At 40.3% G+C, this 21,595-nt stretch overlaps 1 protein-coding gene across 7 annotated transcripts in view; it reads left to right on the top strand.

The window, feature by feature from the left end:
* MBOAT2 (membrane bound glycerophospholipid O-acyltransferase 2) overlaps positions 1–12,320 on the top strand; it is a 175,491-nt gene extending 163,171 nt beyond the window's left edge. For all 7 annotated transcript variants that reach the window (XM_019755958.2, XM_074331662.1, XM_074331665.1 and 4 more), the window contains 4 exons: positions 1,657–1,721; positions 3,090–3,222; positions 4,865–5,016; positions 6,365–12,320. In XM_019755958.2, coding sequence (XP_019611517.2) covers positions 1,657–1,721; positions 3,090–3,222; positions 4,865–5,016; positions 6,365–6,590 — 576 coding nt within the window. In that variant the 3' untranslated portion in view covers positions 6,591–12,320. The remainder of the gene's footprint in view (positions 1–1,656; positions 1,722–3,089; positions 3,223–4,864; positions 5,017–6,364) is intronic.
* The last annotated feature ends 9,275 nt before the right edge of the window (positions 12,321–21,595 follow it).

The following is a 21,595-nucleotide window of genomic DNA, read 5'->3' as shown; positions in this document are numbered from 1 at the left end:
TGAGCTTTAACAACGCGGGAGTTTGTTGATGATTTTGGTAGTGGAGGGACAGGCATAAAAGCTAGATGGTACAGCTCCTATAAGGAGGGTAGAGACGAGGCAGCAGCTGAGGGCAACAGGTGATTGAAGGAAGGATTTTTGTTTTGTTTAATTTTGTTTTCAAATGGAGAGGTTGATTAGGAGAGTATATGAAGAGAGAGTGTGTGAAAATAGCACAGCAGGAAAGAGAGAGACTTATCCATAGATGAGTTCCCTAAGAACATGGAGCGAGGGGATCTGGTGCAGAGGACAGGTGGACAGACTGACCTTGAGGAAGAGGGGCCACTTCTCCTATTATAAAGGCAGGAAAGGAGGAAAGGTAAGTGTGGGAGCAGCTGAGCTTGTAGTTCTGATGGTGAGAATTTGGAATCCGATGGTGTATACCGTGTTTCCCCGAAAATAAGACCTAGCTGGACAATCAGCTCTAATGCGTCTTTTGGAGCAAAAAGTAATATAAGACCCTGTCTTATATTATGTTATATAAGACCGGCTCTTATAGTAAAATAAGACCGGGTCTTATGTTAATGTTTGCTCCAAAAGACGCATTAGAGCTGATTGTCTGGCTAGGTCTTATTTTCGGGAAACAGGGTATCATCTCTATAAAGTAACAGGCAAAGTTACTTGCTGTGAGGGAGGGAGGAGGTGATCGGATGGACCAGAGATAAGAAAGTGGGGAACTTTTGAAGGATTGGGTTGGACCTTATGAAATTGCTGACATTTACCTGATTTTCACTTACTAAAGAAAAGGCAATTTGAAAGGGTTCAATCCAGTAGCCCTTTTCAAGAGGAGAATGAACTGTCTAAGGAAACAAGGATTGCCTGGTAGGCCGAGGGTCCTGTGGAAGTCGAGAAACATGACTTGATGACAAACGTCTCAAATGTTGTGTGACATTCAGCATTAAGATGTTATGAGTAGGGAGGATGGCAGTACAGTTGATCTGGGGTTAGGATTTTGATAGGTAGGTAAGTTAAAAGGAAAAAAGAAAAAGCATCAAGGATTTTGATGAAAATAATGGACCACAAAATCCCAAGTTCACGGTGAGAAGGAAGTGAAGACCCAAGGAGGCGATAGTGACAAAGAAAAGAATTGGAGGCCAGGAGACCCAGATTTGCTCTGAGACCAAAAGATGGCGTTAGTCAGAGAAGCTTGACTGAGGAGGCTGGAAAAGTGAGGAGATGGTGTGCAGGTCCATCTGGTGGGGGTAGCAGTTCCAGGCGGGACGGAGACTTCAGGTAGCCCGGGAGAGGTGACTGAAGAGGCCTGGAGGTGAGGGAATTGAGAAGCTGGGCTTAAGGGGATCTTGTCATCTGTGAGAGAGTCATTTGCATACCTTATCAGGAATTTCTGTAGGATAATTCCATGACAACCCCTGGAAATGTTAACATATGGGAGAAAATGGTGACAAGCCATTTACCTCGTAAACATTCCCTGCAATAAACAAACTCTTTTTATATAGCATGTTGTTACTGCATTAGAAAAACGATATTAAGGGACAAAATCACTACACTGCCATCGCTGTCCAGTTAATTTATTTTTAGCACAATAAAAACATTATTACTTACATTTGAAGCTTCATTATTTTGTTGGCCAAAGAAAAAAGTTCCTTTGTTTTTCAGATGTCAACAAGTTTCAAGATGTTTCTTGATAATTGGAATATTCAGACAGCTCTTTGGCTCAAAAGGTAGGTTCCTTCACTAACCATCTTCAGCTGTGCTTTGGTGTCTACTACTGGAGGTCGAGCTTCGCTGAGTTCAGATTTTTTTATTAAATTAACAACGTGTTGAGTGACATTGAGACCTTGGTGTTCACTAGGAAACACTGTTAACATCCTCCAAAGCAAGGTCATGATTGTAGCTGTCACTGACCTCTCAGCCTTCCTGCGAAGGCCGCTACCAAGGTCAGATCACCAGTGCCCTCCCACTCTCGTTCATTGGAGATTTGGTTAAACAAAAAAAGTCTCTATGCATCCATTATGCACATGCCCTAGATTCTCCAGAACCATTCCAGTTTCAGAATATTTCAGATCTTTACAGGATAGGCTCAGGATACAAAGATGAGTAAGACAGAAAGACCGAGGCTATGCAGTCAGAGTTCACCGTCTTGTTCCAAACGCAGCAGTGCCATCTACACGTGCTGTTCCCTGTAGTGAGGGGGGACAGAGGGAGCAGGGACAGCGAGGCCATGGAGGGGACAGAGGGGGCTGCGCTGAGATTTAGGATGAGTAGGAATGTGTCAGATGCACACTGGGAGGTAAAGGCAGCCCAGGGAAAGGCAGATGACAAAAGACAGAGTTAGGAAATTGCACAGAAACAAACTCCCAGTGTTTCTGTGTCACTGTTCCCAACGAGACATGATGCCCCATGTTGAATGTAGTTCATAAATCACCTGTAATGGTGGGGCTCTCAGCACCCTTCCATGGAAAGCCGCCTCCTTTTGTCATGTCCTTTACCTTTATTTTCTGAGAAGTTGCGTATCTAGATCCCTTGAGATACCCAAAATGTGTTATCATCGTTTCATGTTGCCTTGCAGTCTCCGCAATGGCTGCAGATTTTCTGAGCTAATCTGTTCTGTTATTTTTGTTGTTGTTGTTAAGTTTTAAATTTGATACCTTAGGAAAATCTTATTTTCATCTGAGTTCTCTAACCTGTTAAAATAAAACTTTAGACTAAGCACAGCCTCCTTGCCAGAAGGATTAATGTTGTTAGATCAGCTGAAAGTTCTTAATGTTATTAAAGAAAAAAAAAAGTAAAGTAAAAATAACTTTACGATTAAAGCTTTTTTTGTAATTAGTATAAACTCCCACACACTAGAAATGATCGTTTTGCCTGTTACACATACCAATAAGAAGATGAGAATTAAATTTACTTTCCTAAATTTGATGCTTAATAGCTGTAACCTCCCTGAGGACACAGATGAAGTTATTGCCTGAGATAAGTTGTGGTTATTTTCCTGGTTCCCCTAAGTCCTGTCAGGTACAGAAGGACCAGTGTGGGCGTTATAAACCCTCACCACTCACTCCTCACGGCTCCGTGTTGTTCGTGGTTCCTAGGGTGTGTTATGAACGATCCTCCTTGAGTCCAACCATCCAGACGTTCATTCTCTCTGCCATTTGGCATGGGGTCTACCCAGGATATTATCTGACATTTCTAACAGGAGTGGTGATGACATTAGCAGCTCGAGCTGTAAGTATCAAGAATTTTATTTCATACTTCATTGGCAGTCTCCTTGCACTGCTGCAGAAGGTGGAGGAAACCATTGCCAAGGCAGGCCCTGGTCAGCACTCCACTGTGGCTGGAAGTGAGGCGTGTGCCTGGCGTGTTTGCCCAGGGCTGCTGTGGGCTCCACGCTTGGTTCATCTGAGAAGACCGGACACACGGGGCAGCCACACAGTGTTCATTGCCATTACAGAATTTTCTTAGGGGAGCTGGGACCTGAGTTTAAGATGATCAGATGGGGAGGTTTGTTTCAGAAATGTAACCTTTGAAGCCCTTTTTGGTTAGATTTACTAGAGGTGGCTCACTGGAGAGCGTCGTTGGATTTGGGCTTTGAAAGGTGAAAGTTCTTTCAATAGTGAGTGAGTATAATGGGAGGAGACAGTGACGTTCTAGGCATGGAAATGGCAGCAAAACTAGGTTTGAAAATGCATGGTGTACTTGGGGATGACAGGTCGATGTGGTGGAAGCAGGAATTTCATGTGTGCATATGTGTATATGGGGATAATTCTGGAAAGGCAACGGGTGGGATTGGGGGAGTGGGGCAAATATAAGAGCACATGAACCCCACACTGGGGAGGAGGCTAATCCTTGTTCTGTCTGCACATTAGGGCGTCGGGTAAGGTTTGTGGTCAAGGGGAGGGAACGCTGAAAGCCATGCCTCAGGGAAATTGACTTGCCGTTGGTTGACAGAAGGGAAGAGAGAGTGGGTAGCTGCTGCGGCAGGTAGCAAGGCAAGAAAGGTGCCGGGATTCCGTCCTAGCCGCGAATAATGATGGTCTCAGAATGGAGGCGCCATTAACCATATACTAGATCACCTTTGAAAACCTCATGTGGCATCCTCTTAGCAGGACCACGTTTCACCTATAAACATACAAGACAAGTGGGAGCCACAATAGGAAAAAAGATGACGTTTGGTTAAGTTACACATTTCAAAACTGAAATGTTCTAGAAGCTTAAAAATGATTAAAACAGTAATTATTAGGAAAACCCCTTGTTTTGAGAAGCTCTTCCCAGCTTCCATGAGTGAACAAATAATGTGCACAGTTGTCATTTACTTCAGTTAGTGTTGTTTGACCTAAGCTCAGTGTATAATACCTATTTGTCTTCCACAAACACAGAGGTTAACGAGGAAGAAGGATGTCTCATTTCATACTTACGCTGTGAACATGGTCAGCACTGTGACAAAAAGGAAAACAGACTGAACTTTATTGATATACTGTAGTTTGACCAAATATGATTTAAGGAGCTCTAGGCAGTGTTATTTTTAACCTTTTTTGAAACTTTTAATTTTAATACCACTTCAAATCTAGAGAAAAGTTGCAAAGAACTTCTCTGTGCCTTGTGCCCAGACTCACACATTTTGCCCATTCGCTTCCTTACCCTCTCTCCATAGCACATATATATACACACACACACACACACACACACACACACACACACACACACACACACACATATACATGTAGGGTTTTTTTGAACTAACTTTTCCAGTAATGGTACAGACATTTTAGACTCCCACCAACAATGGGTGAGTTTCAGTTACTCCAGTCAGTGTAATTTTATAAGCGATGCTAAAGATGAAGCAAATATTTTTGTTTCTTTATTTCAGGTAAGAAATAACATCAGACATTATTTCCTTGAACCCCCCCAGCTTAAGTTGTTGTACGATGTTATCACATGGATGGTAACCCAGATCACGATAAGTTACACAGTTGTGCCGTTCGTACTTCTTTCTATAAAACCATCATTGATGTTTTATAGGTAAGTGTTACTCTTCAAAAGATGTCAGTGGGAATAACTTCACGTTTAAAGGAAAGTTCCTTGCTATTAGGTATAATGGAAAAATAGTACCATTGTCTCGTTTCCTGCAGGTAGATGTATTATCGGTTACTTCTTAATCTCAAACTAAGCAGTCTCAGATTTCTTCACAGAGTGATTTCACCACTCAGTCCTCAGAGGAGAGTCTGAGTAAGAGAAATATCAGCTGGGTAACCACTGCCTCAAATCTCTCAAAGGTTTAACTAGAAAGTGTAGCTGTGGCCTCCCCTGCTATTTACTGTCCATAATTAAGTTACACATATTCTAGTGAAGTGAGTAACAGGTAAGCAACATTGCTTATCTTTACAAGGAATTATTCATTCTCTTAATTTCTTTAATCAAAAGAACAAATTATATTTCATGTACTTGTTTTACTCTGTCTTTTGTGTTTCATTGGTACTTTGTCATCTCTGTATTCCAGAAATTATTGTCTTGAATTCTGTATTTTATTTATCTAACTCCTTCCAGTATATTAGATAGTGATAGCTTTGAGATTGAAAACTTTATTCTTTCATAAACTCTTTATTACCCTAGCATTTAGAATGACACCACAGAGTAGGTGGTCAAAATTGTTGAACAGAATAGAACGATAATCATACAGGAAGACATTAAGTAACTCCTGCTAAAGTTTCATTTTAACACAATTGTTACATATTTTTTAATGTGATTGAGCTGTTGGTTGGATTTTCGCCTAGGTTTTCTTGTTCCCAGTCACTTGAAGTTACAGCTCTAGAAGCAATTGAGGTCATGTTTGATTTGTATTTAATTTGGGGAATGTTTCTAATAATATTTTTAATAATGTGACTTTTTTTATGTCATGACAGTAACCATCAAGAAGCAATATTGCTTATCTGTTACTTCATTAGCATATTTGTTACTTAATTAGGGACAGTAAATGGCAGGGGAGGCCAGAGTAGTAGAAGTTTCTACTATGTCTGCATTCTCTTGTTTGCTCAATATTTGATTCTGTGGGTTTGAGAGCATACTTTCAGATGGCTGCAGCTACTAAGTCCCTTTTTGTTTTTGTTCTATTTAGTCATGGCCTTGTGACCCGTAAAAGGAATGTAATGTGATATCTAGTTTCATGCTTATAATCAGCCTGGGTTTATACAGAGCTTTATAAATACCCACTGGCATACACTGTAGAGTTTCATCTCAAGGTCGGGGGGATAAAAGAAGAATGTAGTAAATAAACACGTCCTAAGGGGGGCAGGTGACCTTTTGACAAGCGTATAATTATTAAGAATTGTTAATTATCAAAACTTAATAAACTTTTTCCTTTCCCTTTTAGCTGCTGGTATTACTGCCTTCACATTGTTGGTATCTTAGTATTATTGTTGTTACCAGTGAAAAAAACTCAAAGAGGAAAGAATACACATGAAAATATCCAGCTGTCACGATCCAAAAAGTTCGATGAAAGAGAAAATTCTCTGGGACAGAATAGTTTTTCCACAACAAACAATGTTTGCAGTCAGAATCAAGAAGTAGCCTGTAGACATTCGTCACTAAAGCAATGATGGGAAAACACTTGATGACTATTTTTTGTATGTTAACAGAATCCAATCTTCTCAATCGTACCTGCTCAAGGGGTTTGGGTTTGTTTGAAAAGAGATTAAGTGGGGGGAAAACCAGACAGTTATTGATAGGGAATTTCCTGTATGCTGATTGGAGATGGGGCGAAATAACCCTCCCATGCCAAGTCCCTGTGGGCCACGCCTTATATAAAATATTTCCATTATTTCAGTGGGCACTCAGGACCTCAGCATACTGTCCGTAGGGTCGTAGGTGTGCCCTGTTGCTGAATGTATGTTGTGTATCCCAAGGCACTGAAGAAGCAGAAAAGTAATCGTGTCAATCTGGATGATTGAGAGAAATTAACTTTTTTCCAAATGACTGTCTTGCCTTAAACCCTCTATTCCCTAAAATATTGTTACTAAATGGTATTTTCAAGTGTAATATTGTGAGAACACTATTTCAGTATTTGATGTTGTGTGCTGTAAAGGGATTCTGGAGGAATTTGAAACAGGATATTTAAGAATGTGGACACTTTAAAAATGCAATAAACATCTCAGTATTTGAAGGGTTTCTTAAAATATCTCAAATGACTACAGTTCGTAGTGAAACTGTAAGCAGGTTGCCAAATTATAGGTAGCTGATCTTCCTGGAGAGTTTAATTACCTGTGTCAGTCAGAAAACCCTTCCAGGAAGAATTCCTTAGACATAATTAAAGGGTGGCAATGAGATATTTTAAGCTTATTTTCTTCAAGGAGAGAGAGATGATGATGATGAAGAAGGAAAGAAGGACGGACGGCCTGAATGGAGATGAGACCCAGTGGCAGCTGTAACAGGGCACGGGTGCTCAGCAGACGTGCTTCTCCCCCTTATTTATCTGAGATTTTTGTGATTATGTAAGACATAAAAGTTTGGTAACTTTTTAATGCGTTGGACTTTGAGATTTATCAAGCGTAAGTTATATTAGAATTATGAGAAGACTACGAAAATGATAGTGAAAGTGGAATCACTGAGTGAGGCTACTCTCTGGCTAATTACCTTCTGATCCTTGACAGTTTAATTCACATTCAGGAGTTTTAGGGAAAGGAAAACTTAAAGTCATTGGGTCTGGACCACATTTTTAGAGAATAGTATAAATTAGTTTCCAAACCCTTAACTTCTTACATTCAAATTTTGCTGTTAACTCTTGTTACTGAGTGTTCGGTTGTGTAAGTAGAAAAATGTCCTTTTATCTAATGGGCCATTTTCACCATCAGGAACCTTGCCTTGAATTACTCCGGGGTGTCTCCTTTCATCCCACAGTCTTGTGATGCTGCCGTAGCTGAAAGAGGGGAACGGGATGTGATGCCAGCCTGGTGTCAAGGCCTCGGCCACGCGTCCTAAGTCACGGCTGAGGGAAGGGTGGGCAGGGTCTTTGGACTACACCTTTATGTGACCAATCTTTTGTGGACTTTATTTTCTTTTTGCCTTAAATTATTTAATGAAATGCAATTTGTCTATCTATGGCGAAGTCTCTTTATTTTTGTCATTAATAAATTTGCAAATGATCTTAACAGAACAACTCTGTGGCTTAAGCAATGCAGTATTTCATTTACAGAAGAAAGGGAAAACAAATGTACTTGGAACTTTTGAGGTCTTAATTAGCAAAAATGTCAATGTATCATTTTAGAACGTTAGAACTATCCAAGTATTTGTTTATACGAAATGTTTGTATTTTTCTAAAGGTAAATTTTTTCCGCCTGATGAGGTTAACCATGCCCTGTTACCTCCTGGGAAAGAATAGATAGCTGAATAAATTGTCTCTTTTTTCCCCATGCGTTGAAATTAATCTAGCTGTGTAATGTGGGGGGATAGAAAAGAATAATCGTGGAAAGTATCTCCCCAAAATCTCTCCTCAGTTTAGCTAATGCTGCAGAGAATCTGATTACTATTAAGAAAAAGTAAACAAATTTAGAGTTTAAAAGACAAGTCCAGGCCTGTCATAACTGAAAACAAGAAAGCTTATTAAAACATTTTTTGTTCAGCTGATTTAGCCACTTATAAATAATCACCATTTATTTCTACTTCCTGACTCTATTTTATTTCTGTAGATGTAAAATCATTGTTCTCTGTTGCTCAGTGAATAGAATCATAGGGCCACCATCAAGAAACCAAGACACTGATGAATTTTGCAATTATTTTTTAGATAAATAGACTGATTTTCATCCCTCAGCCAACTAGTTTCTTGTTTTGTTTTGTTTTTTGTATGAAATGATTTTAGAATAGCTTTTCTCTAATTTTGGAGAAACTGTAATCACAAGTATGCAATCTAGAAGGAAAAAAAAATCGAATTCTTGACTTTTCTCCACAAGAAGAAACGTTTTGTGCTCTATGGAATGAATATATCTACTTAGAGTGTTGTAAGGATTAATACTTCCACTTATAGAAGAATTGAAAACTGGTGTGTCTCTTCTGCCGTTAAGTATGAAGCAATTCATTATAGTATGTGCTGCTGCATTTTTCATCACACAATAGGATTCAGTGCATATTTATATTATCTCTCCACTCTCAGTTGTCGTGAGACCATTCCAGGGATGATCAGTCAATATCATATTTATACTTTTGGTTAATTATTATACAACTCAGGGAAAAAAATTAACAAAAGTAATTATTCTTCCGTCAATTTCATTTTTTTTTGGAAACGGTAACAGTTAATTTGATGTATCTTAGCTGTCACCATTTTACAAGTGGCTAATTCTCGGTTATTAAAATAAGCCTTTTTATTGGAACTCTGGGTAATTGGGGAAATTGATTTAGCTTCTAAAATGTCCCACATAATAGAGAAGGTTTCTGTGGCTTCAAAAATGCCTAGCCACGACTTATGCTGCCACCATACTTTTGGTTAAAAAGTATTTTTGTTATTGATCTCTGCTATGTGTGACGTTCCCATACGGGGTTTCCACAGATACCAGTCTTGAGAAAAATTTGCAGTAAGAAGAATGGTTCTAAACAGTGATGGTAACTTACAATGAAGTACTAAGGGTGTTGGGATGAGACCTGGGTCTTTATGTGTTTCAAGCACCAGTAGCCCTGTGACACCTATGCTCTAGACCAGAGCTGCTGAATGAGCCAAAGGGTCAGATCTGAAAGTGTGCGACCAGTTGTGTTTGTAACCAATGGAAGCCTTAAGCAAGATCTGTAAGAGTCACAAACAGGGCAAGTTCACAATCAGAATTATTGTTATGGTCATTTACCTTTAAAGGTCACTTGTGCTCAAAGCCTTGACTTTTCAAAAGGGTTTCCGTGGCAACAGAGGAAACCCTTTCAGTCCATCAAATCAGAAAGCACGGCAGCGTGCCGCTTTTACTGGATAGAGCCCTTAAAATAAACCTTTCATCATGACATAGTCTGCACTGAAGAAAACATCTTTTCCTTTGGCTTCCTCTGCTTTTTTGGTTTCTGTCTGTGCTGTGTAGAATTGAAGATCTCTGCTGAAAAATATTTTATACAAATTACCAATTTTACTGGACAGGGTTTACCACCATGTAACTTCTCAAATATAATTTCAGTCAAAGCTATTTAAAGCATATTTAATGTAGTTACACCTTACTTTAAACTACAGAAAAATTACTTAAAATTCAGCTATTAAAATAATTACAAAATTGATACTTTTATTTGAGGACTAGAATACACTTAGAACAAAAATCTTTCCTATTTATAATTCATAGTTTATACATTTTAATTTGTATATTCATGAACAGCTCTGGACATTTATACTTTTTTTTGTTTCCTTATAAACTGGTCAAACTTATTTGTTAATTGGTTTTAAGAGTTCTACATTATAACTGAAAGAAAAGATTACTTGAAAGAATAGTTGTTTCAGAATAGTGCCCATTATTGCTCTGTCAGCGAAGGATTTGTCCAGACTTTTAGATATAAACCAGTGTTTTGTGGAGTTTCATTCAGCCACTAATTGACTGTCCTGGCGGAAGTTGAATACATCAGCTCTAACGGAGGTGCAGAATTCTAAATAACACTGTGAAATGTAGTCTTAACTGCCCGCCAGTCCCATAAAAGTCTGATGCTGGACCCAGTGTGCTACTTACTGAGTGGCTGGTGGTTGGTACACTGAGCTTAGATGCTGACGGTTCGCTCTGTAGCCTTTCCTTGTAAAAGGGGCTTTGTGTTCAAGCAGGGTCCTAATGCTGAAGGAAAAGATTTGCGTTTAAAAGAAGAAATTCCACTCTCAAATTTGGATTTGAAAGATTAGAACGTAGTGGGGCTCTCCAGGGTCTGTCTGCAGTGTCAGGCAGTCAAATCTATTTATAGGAACTCTTGTTACAGAAGAAAGTTTTAAATGAAATGTCCATGTTAGTATTTGTAGGAACGCTCTTATAATCGCTGACTAAGCTGCACTTTGAGGCTCTTGTGCAGAGGATGCAGCCAATTCCATCTGGATGGGTAGGCTGCTTGCTATGTTTTTATATGTTTTAAAATAATATTTATTTTAATAGGTTTTTTTAACAGTATGCAAACCCCAGTAAAGAACTGACAAGCTTGATAGGTCATTCATTGGGAAGACTTTCTAAAAAGGAGCCTAAAGGCACATTTTTGTGCTGATTTGTCTCACCGTGAAAACGGATTGTAACTGTCTTCTTTTAGTACACCTTTTATAAAGCAAGCAAACAAACCCTAAGACTATGTGTTCTATAAACAGTAGTATAAAGATCCATGCAGAACCACTGTCTAAAGCTTACTCAGTGATGCATAGCCATGTCGCCAGTCATGTTTTATCACATTTTGCTACTATAAAAAGCAATGGAAATATAATGAAAAATCAAAAGTTACAGAGCAACAGTAGTAGAATGACTAACATTTCCTTAATAATGTGTTGGAAATGGAAAAGGTGACTGGCTGCCTTTTACTGGAGTCATACATGTCTGTGTCCTGCCCAGCCTTTCTTTTGGGGTAACTTATTTGAGAAATTGATGTGTTGATATTCTTTTTTGTCCTTTCCCAAGGAAAGGACAAACACAGGTAAAGAGTTTGACAGACTTTTGAAATATGCCTTTCCCAGTTTTAAGTATTTTTGGTATATAAATTTGTCAATGAAGTACATTTGCTCTTGACTTGATCACATGGACAAAGGAATCAATCAAACATCGAGAACAAACGTGTTCCAAACCAGTCTTCTCCATCTTCTGTCTCCTGTCTGTGACTGCCTCTCTGAACCAGAAGGGGCATGACTCAAAGCAATAGGGATGAAAATAAAAATAATTCCGGTGAAACCAGAGAAACCCTCTGCATACAGAGTGAAAGTGTGTGATTTGACTCCTGGCTTCCTTTAAAAGCTGTATCTTGATTTCCGCTTAAGAGTAGTTGAACACTGTTACCCAAACGTGAGGAGGGTCCCTGCGCCAGAACCAGTATTTACAGGACTCTCTTGCCTTCCCTGGGTGAGAATAGAATATGGTGGTCTGTGCTTTTTGTTTTTATTACTCCAAAATATTTTTTTAAAGAAGTGTTATTTTTCAACAGATCCATACGTTCATTCCTATTGTATGCTAACTTACAACTACCACTGTATCAGTTACACTGTGATGTGATAATTTCATAACCTCTCATTTCTAGTTTGTCCTGAGAGCTGCTGCACTGGTGGCTTATGCTGGGTTTTAAAGATATTTTTAACTTACGTATGAATGTTTTTTTTCTAACATGTGTGTGTTTAAAACTGATTAAACAGTAGTTTAAAAATACGGGTGTGTGTTTGCTAATTTCAGAGGCTTTAAATTCCATCTATAGAACTGAATACCAGGCCTTTCGTGAAAAGTAATGGTCTTTTTGTATTGAAGGATTCCTCGAAGTGAGGATAATATTCTAAGGAGTCATTACCTTAAGTAATGTCATTACCTTAAGGAGTCAAAAAAAAAAAAGGGAGTCATTACCTTTTTAATGGCTTAACAATGATTTAAAAGAAACTATCATCACATTATAAACACATTGGAAGGCAATTAAAACAACTTTAAATTACTATCTAGTATTCTGTATTCTCTTGTTAAAAAGTGAAGATGCTGAGTTTCCTCAATTAAAAAGAAAAAGAGGCGGCTGTCCCAGTCCTGTGGTGGGCCCTTTCACTGTCACATATCTGTAGCCGGTGTTTGCTTTTGAGAAGAGCACTGGGACCCCCATTCGGTTTCTGTACCACAATTATAAACTTCGGGGAGCTTTGGGGTGTGCTTCCAGGTGCTTCGAGAAGCTGTTGTGAGCAACCGTGGGTAAGGCGGTGACTTGTACTGTTTACAGAGATGCCAGGCTCAAAACACACAAGGAAGCCCAGCCTTGGGGCCTTCTGTCAGGAAAGCCGCAGGCTGTGAGTGCACATGTAAAGGACCCGTTTGTAGATGCGGGGCTGTGCTGAAATTGGGCCGGGACCGAGAGCAGTGCAGACACAGCGCCCAGAGCTGCCTGCCAGCACAGCTCTCACCGTGGTTATCCTGTCGAGCATGACAGCCAAGGTTAACCCGATCTGCTTCGCAGTCAGGAAGGGTCTGGAGGGCTAGATGCCCGCAGGCCTCCTCCTTTATATAGATGGATATTGTAATGTAGTGGGTTTTTTCTTTTTCCTTCAGAGATTCATTCCACAGTCATTTAGTGAGTTCCTACCCATGTGCTGAGAAACTAAGGAATAAATTACTGCCCTTGCCTTCAAGGAGCTTATAAATGATTACCATATAATACAGTACGTGCTTTATTAGAGGCAGGCACAAAGGACCTTTGGAATGAGGAGGGGGTGGGGATCTTGGCAGGAATCGGATGTTGCACAGAGGAGCAGTTGGCACTTGGGTTTGTGAGGAAGTGTTTTATTAGGCTGAGAAAGACGTGCGAGGGGAGTTAATCAGAGGAAGACAGAAAAGCGTATGTCCAGGATTTTATAGTGTTACGCACAAATAGAATAAAAATAACAGGAGTTAATGCGAGTTTGGATCTATGTGCCAACCATCTGTCTAACAATAACTTACCTTCCCCCAATTGGAAAAAAAGGCTAACAGGAAAACATTGGGTTTAGCCAATGTTTTCAAAATCAGACTGAAATGTTTCAAGTATATAGATGAGTACAGAACAATATAACAGAGGCTCGTGCCCACCACTCAGGTTGCACAGATGTTTTTGCTTTGCCACATTAGGTTCAAAACTTGTTTTTTATAAAAAGAACATTGCACATAAGGCCAGCATACCTGCCTCAGCCTTTCCTTTCCCCCGACCTCCTTGGAAATAATAACTCAATCTGAGCCTCATTTGGTAAACTTTTCATTTGGTTCAGTCTGTCTTTCTTGTAAGCTTAGCTTTGTGATTTAAAAAATATTTGTGTGTACTATTGCCTATAGCTTTTCTAGGTGTTTGTAGCAAGATGGGTTGTGTTGGCTCAATCTGCTGGAGCCAGGTATCAGCTCAAATTTTTCACATCATGAAAATACTGCATTTCTCTTTACTGGTAGAATCTTTTCTATTTTTTTTATCATCTGTCTTTTATTTTTCAAATATGCTTGGTTTTGTATTTGAGTCCTTTCTGTCACACCCTCCCATATAATACTGATGGTGTCCCTTAACACTGCCAGCAGAAGGGCAGAGCTGACTGGACACACTGTGGCCAGTAGGGGGAGGCCATTTGCTGGTGCCATCCCTTTTTGCAGGGTGAACATGAGGATAATCTTTAAAAAAAGAAAATCCAATATCTGAGCTTAGATGCCATCTGTTTATACCATCACTGGGAAGGAAGACAGCTGCCTGGCACCTGGACACCCAGGGCTCGGGAGAAGATGAGCCCTCCCACTGGCCAAAGGGGGCCACCAGGCCCTCAGAAAGTTGAGCCCCTGTTTGTCACTACACTTTTTTTACGTATGAGTCATTAGGCTCAGGAAGAATGTTACATACACATTGCCTTAGGACGGAGACTCCCATCTTTCCCCTCCTCCCTCAAAAGATTAATTAACAAGTAATGGAAACTGATCCTACAATCAACCCTCAGCCTTTACAATAAAGCTGCTTAAAAGAGTGGTCAACACTGTACCTGTGCTTCCTTATTCATCCCCAACTCTGCTGAACCACTTTTGCAACGGTCATCTTTGGCCTCTGTAGCTGAATGCGATGGTTAGTTTTCCATGTTTGTGTCACTTGATTTCTGCAGCATTTGGCTGTGTGGACCACTCTCTTCCTGATATTCTTTCCTTGGTTCTGTAAAACTGCCCTTTCCTGCTTCTGTCTCTTCCTTTATACTGATGCACTGTATTTTCCTGAATGTAATTTTCTTTCAGGGGCACCAGTAGGCCATAAACAGATAACATTAATTAAAACAAATTTTCATCAAGAAAAAACAGAAAAGTAGGCCTTGGAATGATTCAAGATACGTCCAATATAAGGAAACAGCTCAGGTGACTCTCATCTGACTTTCTGAATCACTGCTCAGGGAAAAACTGAGAATGAAGAACTAAGGAACTTGACCCCAATAATCACATGCTCCTGACATTTGATTCCATTAGGAATTTGGGCCTAAAGTAGCTGTGCTTTGGACCTTGCTATCACCAGTAGTCTCCAGTCGGGCACTCCACTCACACCTCCCAGCTTTCCACCGCTAGTCTCCAGGTGCCCTGAAGTCTGCACCACCGTGTTTGCATGCCGGTGGGCTCAGCTCATGTCCTTGCTTCCCCCTTTCCCCGCTGCTCGGCGCTCTGGGAGGGTTACAGTATTGCTGTGGATGTGTCTGTCCCACACGCATCAGGATTCTGACGAGGTCTAGCTTGTGCGGTCCAGTGAAAAAGAACAGTGAAGTATGGTGCATTGGTAATTGCAAGTGCTGAGTCATTGACAAAACATCCTCGTATATATAAAATAAATTTGTTACTTTAGAATAGTTTTAGATTTACAGAAAATGCGAGGAAGACAGTACAGAGTTCCCCCCGTGCCCCACACAACGTTTCCCCAATTGGTAACCTCTTACGCTCTTATGATACATTTGTCACAGCTAATAAGCCAATAGTGACACATTATTACAACTAAAGTCCCCCCTTCATTCAGATTTACTTAGCTTTGGTTTTCTTCCTAACGCCCTTTTCTGTCCCAGGATCCCTTGCAGGACACTTTACATTTAGTCATTATGTCCCCTTAGGCTCCTCTTGACTGTGATAATTCCTTAGACTTTTCTTGCTTTTGATGACCTGACAGCTTTCTGGAGTGCTGGTCAGGGATCGTGTAGAATATCTCTCCACAGATTTGCCTGGTGTTTTTCTCTTGAATGCATTTTGACAGGAGAGAACTTCCTTTCTGACTAGGTGTGGATTTTCCCATTTTACATGACTAATGATGGAAAGAGCATTTCATAGACTCGCTTCTGGCTCCATCCACTGCAGACCTAGTTTGTCTTTCTTATTTCACAGATACTTCCAGCACTGGGCATCCCAGGGCATCTGTTTCCAGATACATCTGGAATCTGACTTTCTTTCCATCTCTGTTCCTATTACCCCAGTCCAAGCCACCCTTCCTCCAAATGTAATTAATCTCTTAACCTTTTAATTGCATTATTACAAAAACCTGCAACTTCCACCCTTGTTACCCCCGGCAGTCCTTTTTTCAGAGTAGGCAGAGTGAGTTTTTGTAGAATGAGTGAGTCTTATGGTGGCTCGTTCCAGAGGACCTTGGCACATAACGGGCTCATTGATTGGAATATGTAAAACGAATAAATGAGTGAATGAAGGCTGATCCCACCGTTGAAAACCTCTACAGACACTCCTGGTATATTTCTAAATAGATACCCTATCGCCTTCCTATTATATTCTTGTGAGCAGTCTCCTAGTAGGACGGACTCCAGAAGATTCTGTGTGCTGAAGTTACCGGAGTTTTACACTAGCTGCCCATTGCTTCAGGCTTGGTTTTCAGATGTCTTGATATACTGGTATTTGACTAGTATTATCTACTTTTCTATTATACCCCCTTCCCTCCCATCCTCTGGTTGTGCAATTGCATTAGTCATTTTTTGACTATACATCATTTGCACGCCTGCTTAAGTAAAATGCTCTGCCTGCTGGAAGTCTAGCCAACTTCCAAGGAAGAACCAGCTCAGATATGATCTTGACTAGAAGTCTTCCCAGCTTCCTCCAAATTAATTAATCTCTTCCTTTTCAAAACATATAGCAAAATAGCCATAGCAAAGCACAGAAAGAAAAAAAAAAGGAACTATGGAGGAGAGAAACAGAGGATATGGTTACAGGGCCTAGCATGTGAGTGAGCAGAGTCCCAGAAGGCAGATGAGAAGCTGCCAGAGAAATTTTGATTCTAATGAAAGGCATCAATTACTGTGAACTCCAAGAAGGATAAACAGTGGAAATTCAAAAGGCCAAGAAGGATTATCTTGGAGAACTTATTCTAGAAAATATTACAACTAATTATAAAGTGATAGTAATTTAAAGTATTGTATTGGTTCAAGGATATCTAAATGCATAAATAAATCAAGTTGAAGTAAATTTAACTCAAGAAAGAACCACTCTGTAGGCAATTTGAAAGTAGAGGAGCAAAGGTTTAATACTTCATAAGATATAAATGGAAAAGCAGCTATCTTTAGGTTAAACGTTGGTTTTAGAAAAAATTAGAGGAAAAATTATAGAGATAAAATAGAATCATTAATAATAAGATGAGTTGAATCTAATGCTATGTTAAGTGATGTACTAACCTAAATTTTTAAAGTATCTTTAGCGAGCAAAAACTGCTTAATAATTTAAAATATGATCAAATGAAACTAAATCTCATGATTAGGATAGGAGACAGGTGAAATTTCAAAACATACCACTAGCAGATCTGAATGACATAGTTTTTATGGCACCATAAAATTAAACATTAATTCACAATCTCATAGAATTGAAGGGATTAAAAAAATCCACAGTGGACCTAATGCAATATTAACTATCTCTTCTGTTCCAGCCCTTGTTTTCTTTTACGGGAATCTGTGCTGATAAGTGAACTTTAGCTTCAGTGGCTACTAGGCACTCAAAGCTAGAGCAAGAAGCCTGGAAATGGGAAAAGTTCCAACATTTCAAGGGGAAGAAAGAACTGAACCTCTTACTAACTTCATGTTACCCTAAAAATACTTTTAATGTGAAACTCTGAATGAGTGTAGTTGGATGTCAATCTTTTTATTGTTTTAATTTTTAAAAAAATATTAAATTTATTGGGGTGACATTGGTTAGTAAAATTATACAGGTTTCCAGTGTACACTTCTGTAATACATCCTGTATATATTGCATTGTGTGTGTTGAATGGCGTTTCCTGACCATGCAGTGCCCGTTCCCATCTCTTGGTCACGCCGTTGTCTTGACGCCCGCTCACCTCCTCCTTGCTCTAGGGGCACTGCTCAAGTCCCACCGATCCCCAGAGACCACGCACTCTTCTGAGCTGTCATGTCCTTGGGTCTTAGCCTATGCTATTTTGGGCTGATAAGATTTCCTGTTAGTATATTCCCACCTTCCTAATTAGGTTGCATTCTTGTGAAGAAAGGCTCCAAATCTTCAGAGTCTGTTAGCAAGAATTTGATGATGAAAAAAGCTTTGGAGAGTCTAAAACAGCTGTGGTAAGGCAGTGGGTTGGCAACATGAAAATGTGCCTGCCCTACTGACAACAGTGTCGAACTTACGCTGAGCTTGCAGTCAACTAAAACCTGGTCTTTTGCTTATAAACTGATATTAACTCAGGTATAACTCTTTATCTTTCCTCCAACTTTCTCTCTTTTTCTCCCCTCCACCCCCACGTACACAGAGGGTTTTACACTTGCCCCTCTCCTATGGCCTCTTGTGTCTGTTCTTAACTCGGTCCTGTCGTGTATTCCTTTTCCTTCTGGTGCCATCCCAGAGATGAGGAAATGTTCCTTTACATGTTTTTTATTTAGAAGGAAGAAGCTGAATACACGGGTCAGGAGGATACTGGCAAAGATATCATGAGAAGTGATGGCGACAGCCATGATCAATTAAGGCAAAAAATGACATGTCAGGAGCATCCTAGTAGCCCCTCCTCTTTTCAATAGTGGATGTTTAAAATAATGACTTTGATCAATAAAGTTTTTGCTTCAGGTCTCTGTTAAGAGGTCAGGGAACTCCAAGTGGTGAGATTAGGGGAGTTATCTTTTCTCCAAATGTTTCTGTGCTCTCCAAGCACTTTATAATGCATACATATGCCTTTTATAATCAGAGAAAAACGATTTTTAAAGCAAGATAGTGTGTAAAACATCCTAAAATTTCTATGGAAAATTTTATACAATGAGATTGAAACCATGTGAAAAGATTGGACTGCGGAAATCGCCATTCCGGTATGCTGATATTGCTGAAAAAGATGAAAGGGTGATTAAAATTACAGTTTTGATGGGGAGCGTGGTGAGGAATGGAAAGATAACTCGTATTTTTCCTTCACTATCATACCACATGACAAGTAGAAAAGCCAGATTCTTGAAGTGATTTCAGTGATTCCACTGAAGCAAGGAACCTTAGGATGTGTTTGCCAGAAAGATTTAGGCAAGTTGCACAAACCACAAAAAGACCAGTGATAGTGGAGGGTGAGGTATCTGAGACAGAATGGAGGAGAAAGCATTTCAGTTGGATTTTACCACATTATCTCATTGCAAGATTTGAGCCTGAGAGTCCGTAAGTATGAAAGGAATAAACAGCTTTTGGCATGAGTTAGGAACCATTTATTATCAAAATAGATATAAATGGTGCGATGTAACCATTATGTTGACAGAGGAGAATGTGACACAGTGAGATTATAAAGCAACTTTATTTTCCATCAGGATTGTTCCTGCAGATGCTATTTCTTGCTTCCCAGCCCTGGGTGAGATTTTGAGTAGGTCTCATAATTTTCACAATATTTCCTCATTACTCTTAGCTCACAAAATACTACCCAGTCACTGTTGGTCTTACAATTTTCTCATGTTAGTAATGAAATGCCTGGAATAGTATAAAACCTCTAGACGCAAGGCTTCTTCCTCCCCTCGTTCAGACCTGCGATGAAAAGGGGAACCCTGCTTAACGAATCTATTCTCCCTGTCAGCGTTTCTCTTTGTCCCACCCTGCCATGCTTGGACTCTGACCCTCCTCTTGCCCTCCATTAAAATTGTGGGCTAAAGTACAGCCTGTTTCTAGTCGCTTCTTCCCAAGCTGTTATCTGGACTGCTTTGAAAATATTCCCCAAAGAACAACTTGTGCACTGAATATCTTCAGGGATTTTTCTTTGTGGGGGAAGAGGCAGGGAGGAGGTTCAGACGGCACAGGCAATCGTCTTTTCTATGTCTGGGACTGAATGTCCCACTCTGGACCGGTTTGCAAGGCTCTTGACTGAGAACCCCCATAGCAGTGTGGTGGTGCTTGGGACCAGCCCTTCCTGTCCTCCCCCCACCCCCTTGCTTACTGTTGTGTTCCGTTTTCCCCCAAGACAGAAGTGTGGTCCTGCTGGTTTACTGCCCCTCGGCGTGGCTCACGTGTGGTGGGCAGAGCTTAGCCTGAGCACGAGACTGGTCCCACCTAAAGCCAGCTTCCTGGGCTTGTGTGGAGGTGCACTTTCACTAACCAGGCGATGCTGCTGGAGGTACAGAAATTATGGGTGAAGGGTTGGGAGTGGGGAGTGGTGAGGCAGGTTGGAAAGGGGGATTATCACAGGAATGGTGTTCCAAAGGATTCCAAAACCTGTCTTCCTGAGCCATCATTGCACTAACTACCCGCTGCCCTGAGATCTTAAAGCGCCTTTTGACCCAGCCTCTGATGTGTCCACAGACGCATCAAAGGGACCTCTCAAATGCCTTGCTGACTATGCAGATAGAGTAGCGCCCTTATCCACAGGAGACACAATCTGAGACCCTCACTGGATGCCTGAAAACGTGTGTGGTACCGAACCCGATATATACTATGTTTTTCCTGTATGTACATACCTATGATAACATTGAATTTATAAATTAGGCATAGTAAGAGATTAATAACTAACAATAAAATAAAACAGTTGTAACAATATATTGTAATAATAGTTATGTGAATGGTTGTAGGGCCATTATGAAGTAAAATCAGGGTGACTCGAACACAAGCACTGCTAACCTCCACAGCTGATCTGATAACATAGCCGGCCTCTAAGTGACCAAGCGGTGGGGAGCGTCTGTGGTGTGGGTCTGCAGGACAAAGGGATGACACAGCCCAGGTAGGATGGAGCGAGACAGCGTGAAGTTTTAGCATGCTACTCAGAACGGTGCACAATTTTAAATTTTTGAATAGTTTATTTTTGGAATTTTCCATTTAATATTTTTGACCAAGGTTGACCACCAGTGACTGAAACCCTGGAAAGTGAAACTGTGGATAAGGGGGTACTACCGCAGTTCTTTATGTTTAGAGCACAGGTTCCTTTTCTGGGGCGACAGATCCCTATGAAACCACAAATCCCAATCTTCTTTTCGCTCTCTGAATCCGTGGTTACTAAAAGGCTACCTGCTATGCTGTGTAGATCCTCACACATTGCTCAACATTAAAAAGGGATATTCATATTTCAAATCACTGATTTGGACACAATGGGACCAAAACCAAAGTCTGAGAATGGTGTTTCATTGGAATCAGCCAGAGAGATATTTTTAAATCCCCAACAAATGTCAAGTCTTGCTTATTACAAAGGTCAACGAGGATTCTGATGTGCCAAGCTTGGGACCCATGGTAAAGCATCTCTCAGTGGATCAACCTGGCAACTCATGAAAAAAGTCAACAGGGAGTATGGCTCCATCAGATGTTGCTGTGACACGCATGTGACAATGACAGAGTGCTCCAAAGCATGTGACGAAGTCGTAAATGGTGTGGTTTCTTCCTTAAAGGTTTGCCAAGGCCAGACACGGTTCCAAATAGGGTGAGAGGGGTTGATATGGAATAAGGATGGAGTGAGCCTCATAGTGGGGGAAAGATAAGTAAACAGGTTAAAGATGCTTTGATACATACTTTTGAGTCCTACTGTCCTAGACACTAGGGTGCAA

This window comes from Rhinolophus sinicus, linkage group LG05 (genome assembly GCF_036562045.2).
Source record: "Rhinolophus sinicus isolate RSC01 linkage group LG05, ASM3656204v1, whole genome shotgun sequence".
Taxonomy (NCBI): Eukaryota; Metazoa; Chordata; class Mammalia; order Chiroptera; family Rhinolophidae; genus Rhinolophus; species Rhinolophus sinicus.
Note: the sequence above shows the minus strand (reverse complement) of the source record. Positions and strands in the feature narration are given on the sequence as shown.